The following is a 7,703-nucleotide window of genomic DNA, read 5'->3' on the forward strand; positions in this document are numbered from 1 at the left end:
CTTAATGTCACTAGCATCTTGATGGGGCAATCAATAATCATATGGATATGGTATTAATTAACACTATCATGTGGGATATATGGCTTCTGAGCACCTTGTGCGATAATGATAACAGGTAACCGAAAGAACAAGAAAAAAAAGGAACCGAAAGTAAACAGAGCAAGAACAACGCTAGGGATATATACGAGCCATGAACAAGTCTGACAGGAAATATGGCAAGGAAAAGGGTACCCGACCCTGTAGTTTGGTTGTCAGTTGACGACAAGTATTCCAGGACATTCGTGTGGCACGCCTGACCAGCAGGCTTTAGGCATTCGAATGGGATTGTGCTTGCGATACAAAACTGGCCTTTCCTGTGGCCCCATCGAAAATGTGATAGCCATAATCGGCGGCATTGGGAGGGGTGTAGACTATGCTTGGTCAGTGTCATAGACTCACATGTAATTAATAGGGTTTAGGCAATACGCACTATGAAGGGAAACGGCAACTTGATTAGAACTTGGGTTGTGAACCCGATGAAGACCAATATCGTCTGAGATATATGTCACCTGATCTGTCTGGTATCGCTTTTGGTGTTTGAGCTGGAGCGGGCTTGTCTCGTTGCCTTCGCTGCTGGGAGGATGGTAGACCGTTTCAGTCAATTCGCCAGCCAAGACCTTCATGATGCAATGGGCGTTGGCATGGTCGTGGATGGGCGAGCCTTTGCCTGGATTCCATACCAGCAGCAGCTTGGACAAGTCAGTCATGGTCCCTTAGGCCCTGTGCAGTCAGAGGAAAGGAAGAACATACAATGTTCGCCTTGTGGTTGATGTTTTCGATAGCATTGCGGGTATAGTTCTTACTCGGGTCGTTGTAGAAGAACCGCAGCCAATCATTCGGATTTGAGATATACTTCTGCGCCAGAGCTATCAGGTGCTCATGGTCTACATCTGATGAATCGATACCCGAGGTATCTCCTAGGTAGGACTTGATGTCATGGACGAGATCTTGTAGATCATATGTGGGAGGTAAGAAGCGGTGATTGTATGGCGACGGGTGCGGTAACGGGAGAGGCAATTGGATCGCGGAAGCCAACATGATTTCGATTTTGAATCCGAATGGGTGATTGTAGTACTTTGAGAAACCCCGAGGAGTGGTTGAGCAAGCCCAGTATATTTATTGATTGATTGACCGCCATACTGGGCGATCATATTATGACCATCAAACGCCCCCTGATAGCGCAATCGGCGATTGACAGCTTCCATGGTCCAGTTGAATCGCCGATTGCCAGTGGATCCACGCATCTTGGCTTCTGCAGAATGGTACTGATGATGCAAAGAAATCTGCTGAGCGAATAGCGGTGGCCCAGCCATCCTATCAGAGAGTTCTATCTCGTGCAGTAGAACATTTCCAGAGTTTTGGGGTATTCATAGCCATAGTCTAACAGTCCTGTCGACCCTACATATCTCAAGTAGCTTCCTCGACGGGTAGGATAAGGACAGGTTTCAATCGGCGATTGTGACGGTTTCCGCTGCCAACGGCGCGGACCACCGACGGGAGCCGTGGCAAGACGCTAGTACCCTTGACTGTCTATAGGGGATAACGTTATAGTTCTATCGACGCCGAGTTTCACTTGTGTTTCTGGTCATTTTTGTCTATCTGGAGGTGATTGTAGGGTACGTGTCTCTCGCCACTAATCCGTTTTGCGTAATACTCGGGGAGACCGAGCAGACCAAAAGCGCCACGGAAATTCAACGGGAAAAAAGAAAGAAATTCGATGGTTGGCTCTAGCTAAAAGGTGCACATCTTCAACTACAACCCTAACTCTCCCGCTGGCAGGATGACGAGTTAACGTCGCATAGGCGGGGCTATCCATGTAACGGATGGTGATCGACAATTGATTAATTTTTAATATCCTCGTTATCATGATCAACATGACCCCGAGACGATCCACCCGGCAAACTGGCCTCGCGGCCCTTGCTTGTACGGAATGCCGCAAACAGCATCTCAAATGTGATGCCACTCAACCGTCCTGTTCGCGCTGTACCCAGGGTGGCTTTGTCTGCCAGTATCTCCCTTCTCGCCGCGGAGGACGCCGGAAGCCACGGCATGACATTGCATATCATAATGCACAACAACATCGGCCCTCGGCTTCGAAACTGGATGATGCGTTTAGCATCAGTGCCACGCATTACTCCCCTGGGAATGGCACTGGGAATGGTATTCAAACACCTCACCGTGCAACGGGGCTACCTCTGCAAGTAACGAGTGCGCCTGGTCCGATGAACACACCGGATAGTAGCAATATCTCGTTTCCGCGGAGTAGCCGCCCAGGCCTTGTAGGTGTCCCATGGCCGGCGATCCTATCGCCGAATGATGCCAGTTCAGATCGCTTGGAGCCACCAGGGAGGTCATGGGACGAAGATGATCGCTGTGCTCGATTGTATTACGAGCACTTCCATGTGGCACACCCCATCTTGGTCCCCAGCACGTTATACAAGGATCGTGATTACCCTCCCTTTCTTCAATTGGTGGTGGAATTCGTCGGGTCCCATTACTTGCCATCCGGCCCCCGGCAGCAGCTGAAGGACAAGGTAGATGCCGCGCTAGAATCCAATCCGGACCGCTCGCCGTGTATGGTCCAGGCTTGGTTGATATACTCTATTGCCCTGTATGCCCGCGGCGAGCGACAAAATGCGCAGCAAGCATTCTCGCAAAGTGCGGAGATCGCTTTTGAGCTGGGCATGCATCGAGGAGATTTCGCTTCGTCAGTCCATCCTGAGAGATCTGTTGAAGCGGAGAGCATGAGAAGAACGTGGTGGGAGCTATACATCACGGATATATTCATGGCCGTTCCGCTCAAGACAATTACCTTTCGATGTACTACAGTCGCTCCGGAGGTCGGCTTGCCTTGCGATGAATCCGCATACACAGGATGTGGAGAGATTCCGCCGCCACGCAAGATGCTGGATTTCAAGCGCAGAGTATTTGCGGCCCAAGAAATCGCCTTCTCGTCCTTCAGCTACCGCATTGAGGCAGTAACCATTTTGTGTCGCGTCTTGGTCCTGAATCGCCTACGGGATTATCATCGCGACCATCTCCAGGCCATTGAAAATGCGCTCGTCAGCTGGGTCAATCACCTACCCTCCCGCAAACTGGATATTGTGGACTCGTATGGTAATGTGGATGAGATGATCTTCCAAGCCCATTTGATCATTGCGTATGCCACCATGTTGCTGCATTTACCACGCAGTGATCTTCGGCCGCTCTTGACACAACCCGACGACTGCTTCTGGCCATCTGCGCCCTGTCACCTCTCCTCTACCTTTCCGCGCTTGGTTCATAGTATCAAGGCGACTGAAGCCTCACGGCGTGTCTCCGACTCCATTTCCATTTGTCCCAACCTCCAAAAACACACGCCTTTCGTCATTCCCGCATTGGCTCTATGTGGTATGATCCAGCTCGCAACCTCCATCAATCACTCCGAAGAGTGCTTCGATCATCATTGCAATCGCGTCACCCTCATTCTCGGGTGTCTGAAAAGTACGAAGCGAACCTGGGGCTCCGCCGAATGTGCGTATGATTGTGTCCGATCCACTGCAGCCGACATTCTCTCGGATTCGATCGAGAAATGGAATACCGAGCCATTGAAGTCGATTCCGACACCTCGAGATTCGACCGATGTGGAGCGTATCAGCCAGAATGCACCTCCAGCAGTGACCGTTGCGGAAGGACAGGGCTTAATGATACCTGAACTTGCTCCGGGGTTCATTGATCCGACCTGCTACAATGCCTCATTCTTCAACTGCCTGGCGGATTTTGATCTCAGCTAGACCGAATTGAATCCAGTCGAGGAACCCCTGGATATGGTCTGGAAGGCAAAGCCTTTTGCGCCACTTGAGTTGTGCGCAAATACAATGCACGAATGCTTATACTCACGCTTGGATACATACCATCTTGCACGATATTACCAGATACGTACCAAGTTAGCTACGGTGAACTGCCTATATACCCTGAATTTCATCGCCCCGGGGGCAGGTGTGGTTTGCCTGCCTGTGTAACTGCCATATCCTTATGCACGCCCTACATAATCCATTAAAGAATAATGTCAAAACAAAAAAGCACTCTCGTGAAAAGTTTTATCATTGAATTCAAGCTCTATCAAATAAAATAATATATCAGAGAGGGTTCCCGCTGTTTTGATTTAAGACTTCATCGACATTGCTACCAACCAAGTCAATTTGTATCGAGGCGGCTGACAGGGCGACGTTGACTTCCACTATCTGGCATGGTGTTGAATGACCTCCCATAGTTCTGCTTGACCGGTCATGTACAAACCGAGGGCGACAAGGTGAGGATTGAGAATGGTCAAGTTGAAAGGGGTGACGAAGAGGTCAAGATCGGTCAGCATGATGGCCATAGTGCCATTGATAATACCATCATCGCCATACACGAAATGCTCCGGTGGATACGTGTAACCAGTGTTGTCACCCGTCACGGTCAATGGCGAGTAGGTCAAGTTCAATTGGGAACTCCAGACCACAAACTTGGGCTCCCCGGCAGTTGTTGTCGTGATGTATGAGTTATTTGGCCCGACACTCTTGCCTGGTGCTTTCCATTCAAGAAAAGCTTGCTTTCCAGAATATGATAGCGGCTCTGAGCGGCTGTGGGCAATCGCAGAGGCACAGTTCTTCCCGACCGCGTCCTGGTTCAAGCAGCTCTCATCCTTGGAAATGTCTGAGACTGACGGATCTGTATTACGCTTGCTAACTGTCTCGCTACCGTTGTTTGGTGTCTCATCCGGGGAAAGACGGTTGGTGTTGGTGTTGTTCAGGATTTGAAGAGTTGGGAAATTCTGCCACGCGAGATGAGTGGTACCTTCGGGGCAGCATCTGATATGGGGGGCCAGCATTGTCCATTGCCAGGACTGGGGCCATCCGTTCTCAAACCAAATATTAATGGGGGTGAGCCGCGACATCTGTCAGAAGATCAATTGCTGGTGAGCATCGGTGGTGGTTGAGAGAGACAGAAGGGTGGCAACCTGCCAAGGACGAGCAGTAGAAGTGAATTTACACCTGCTATATCTGGATATACTGAATTTGCTGGCAATGGCGCGCCCTCAATGCAACCTACACAGCTTTCAAAAACCCTTGATGATCAGCAGAGGTGCAGGACTCGTCAGCTTTTATGGATCCAGACAGGACTGCTGCGCTGGATGTGCGACAGGCTGGTGCTCTCTAAGGCTGTCAAATAATGCGCGAACAGGCCACATCAACTATAAGAGCTTGGGTATCCGCTAGGGCTTTAGTGGTCATCGTCTAGCCTGTCTTTAAACTATCAAGTTGCCGTATGAAACTCGCAATGAATCCATCAAATGTGTCTTGTGAGAAGTATATCCCACCTACGATAATTTAGTCAGATCTATCAGGTGGAGGCTTCTCGCCCTGTTTAGGGAATTTAGCGGCAGGCTATGCGTCAAATACTACTGGACATATCCTTACCTTGTTTTTCGAACAGTTCTGTTAACATTGTTCTGTTTGACTCGTACACGAGTAATACCGTGGGGGTAGATCCCTCTACTACGGGCCATGTTTCCGAGTCGGAATTTCCGACGCATAGTCCAGGAGGAAAGAATCGAAACGCAACTATCAACGATCGACAAGAACCCTTTCGAATACGGTAGGGAGACAGGGTTGAGACGCTTGTGGAGCCTGCGCACTAAGCTGGGGCCAAAAATAATCCTCTACACCGAACAGTGCTCAAGTTTGTCTCGTGGGTCAACTACCCAGGCAAAGTCCTTAATTGAAGAACAGAGCACCACGAGGTGTTCTTTTGCCCGTAGTAAATACCACGTACTAAGACCTGCTACAGCTCAGTCAATATCTTAGCGCACAATGCTGAGACCCGACGATAGAGGAAGATACGCTGCATATTCGCAGGGCTGAGCATGCAGACCTGGGTTAGAAGCTAAGATTTAGCCTGGCACCTTAGTCTGGGGCTAAAACATGACGAACGGACATAGATATGCCGAAGTAGCTGTGTAGGCTACATAGCTGCCTAGCTTCGTACACGACACGTCCAATCACCTTCTACCAGAAACCAACTTCTGTACAATGATGAACAGTGTTCAGAAACGCTCGGGATAGAGAGCACCGATCCATTTCCGATGTCTGCGATGCCCCCTCAGCACATGGCCCTTCAACTACAACCGACGATTCTGTGAGGTGATATTCAAGGCAGGAGAAGCGAAACTAAGTGCGACAAACGGCAAGCCTTTCGGTAAGACATTGAGAAGAATGATGCCTATTTAAGTCGAGTCATATCCCCGGTATTGGAAATCTGAGAAGCCAGTAAATCTACTTTAACCATATGAACTTGCACCCTCTTCTACATACTTCAATTTATTCAACATGAAGTTTGCCGCCTTCGCCTTCGTCCTGCTTTTCACTGGAGCTTTTGCGGCCCCAAAGCCTGCCGAAAAGCTTGAGGCACGCATGAACTGCGCTCAATGTATTGCAGTCTATAGTGCATCCTCTTGCACTGCCCCTGGAGCCGTCGAGAATGGATGTGGCAGTCTAGCCAGTGCGTTCAAATACCCACCGACTATGAGACATGAGCTAACATCAACTTAGTGGCTTCTTGCAAGGAATCAGGATTCTGCAGCTGAAGAATCATCCTTGCGAATGCAGTCTGTATGTGTCTCCGAGTTAGAATTTTGGAAGCTCCCTGGTTGGGATCAGAAGCTAATAAGCAACATATACGAAGGTATAATATAATAGCAGAGCGCAAAGCGCTCCGCTATGATAGGGACCTATGGAAGCTGGGCTTGGATGGCTATTGGTGGCCAACATTTGAGGCTGCTAGACTGGTGCTTCTCCGAAATAACCAATACTACATAACCCTGGTCTCGAAGACCGGTTGACCAAATATCATTCTTTTGCTCCTAAGCAATCTCAGTCGCCGTTCGGTAGTTGTATTTGGCAGGCTCATTGGTGCACAACGTGTGATCATATACTTTAAGACTTTACACAGCTCATCGCCTGGCGTGGCCTAGGATAGCAATTTTGAAGATCATAAACTGAATGGTTGCTAAAAGAGACTTTTAAATATACATTCTTTCCTCTCTAATGTTACTAGAAAATCGAGAATTACTAATATTGTATGGAAGTGGTGCAGATATCCATGCCAGATTATATATTTCCAGTTCTCCTAAACATAACTTCTAGAAGATCATAGGCGGATTATCCTGTATATATCTCTTCTGTATCACTATAACTACTGCAAATACAGCATTTGAAGTATACTACAGCAACCAGACACTGAATCTGACTACTCGTACGATTTTCCAGCATCAAGTCGAGGGCTTCTGGCGAAAAACTTACCTCATTCGGAAGGCTTACATAAAACGTGTTAGACTAACCCGATTCGTACAATACCTTCCCTTTTGGGAATGAGCCATATCACTGGGCTTGAGCAAACCCTAGCGATAATAACTTGCAATCGCAGACTCCCCTATTTCTCAAACCAGCGCAATGTTAGCAGTTGACAGAAAATGTTGTGCAGGCCTTGTCAGGGGCGAACTTTGTCCAAGTGCCTCACATCTGCGGCAGTGCTCCACTAAAAGTTTCCGTTCCGGCCGTTGTGGGCCGCGTAACAGCCGGCCATTCTTAGGAACGTTTTAGCAAAGGCCGTTCGATAACTCTGGCTATATCATTGGCAGTTTG

The 7,703-nt window shown here is 48.8% G+C and overlaps 4 protein-coding genes across 4 annotated transcripts; 2 read left to right on the forward strand and 2 right to left on the reverse strand.

The window, feature by feature from the left end:
- Positions 1-71: 71 nt before the first annotated feature.
- Positions 72-1,137, reverse strand: ANOM_004602 (putative cysteine dioxygenase). Its single transcript, XM_015549859.1, has 3 exons — positions 790-1,137; positions 470-728; positions 72-410 (listed from the first exon to the last, which is right to left on the reverse strand). The coding sequence occupies exons 1-3, from the start codon at positions 1,075-1,077 to the stop codon at positions 307-309; spliced, it is 651 nt and encodes a 216-aa protein (XP_015409130.1). The 5' UTR covers positions 1,078-1,137; the 3' UTR covers positions 72-306.
- A 776-nt stretch (positions 1,138-1,913) lies between these two features.
- On the forward strand, positions 1,914-3,812 carry ANOM_004603 (Zn(II)2Cys6 transcription factor; the record flags this gene model as incomplete). The annotated part of the gene is made up of 1 exon (XM_015549860.1): positions 1,914-3,812. The coding sequence occupies one exon, from the start codon at positions 1,914-1,916 to the stop codon at positions 3,810-3,812; it is 1,899 nt and encodes a 632-aa protein (XP_015409123.1).
- Positions 3,813-4,258: 446 nt separating this feature from the next.
- ANOM_004604 (uncharacterized protein) lies at positions 4,259-4,957 on the reverse strand (the record flags this gene model as incomplete). The annotated part of the gene is made up of 1 exon (XM_015549861.1): positions 4,259-4,957. The coding sequence occupies one exon, from the start codon at positions 4,955-4,957 to the stop codon at positions 4,259-4,261; it is 699 nt and encodes a 232-aa protein (XP_015409125.1).
- Positions 4,958-6,389: 1,432 nt separating this feature from the next.
- Positions 6,390-6,646, forward strand: ANOM_004605 (uncharacterized protein; the record flags this gene model as incomplete). Its single annotated transcript, XM_015549862.1, has 2 exons — positions 6,390-6,561; positions 6,612-6,646. The coding sequence occupies 2 exons, from the start codon at positions 6,390-6,392 to the stop codon at positions 6,644-6,646; spliced, it is 207 nt and encodes a 68-aa protein (XP_015409124.1).
- Positions 6,647-7,703: the final 1,057 nt, after the last annotated feature.

The sequence above is a fragment of the Aspergillus nomiae genome (assembly GCF_001204775.2).
Source record: "Aspergillus nomiae NRRL 13137 chromosome Unknown contig00058, whole genome shotgun sequence".
NCBI lineage: Eukaryota > Fungi > Ascomycota > Eurotiomycetes > Eurotiales > Aspergillaceae > Aspergillus > Aspergillus nomiae.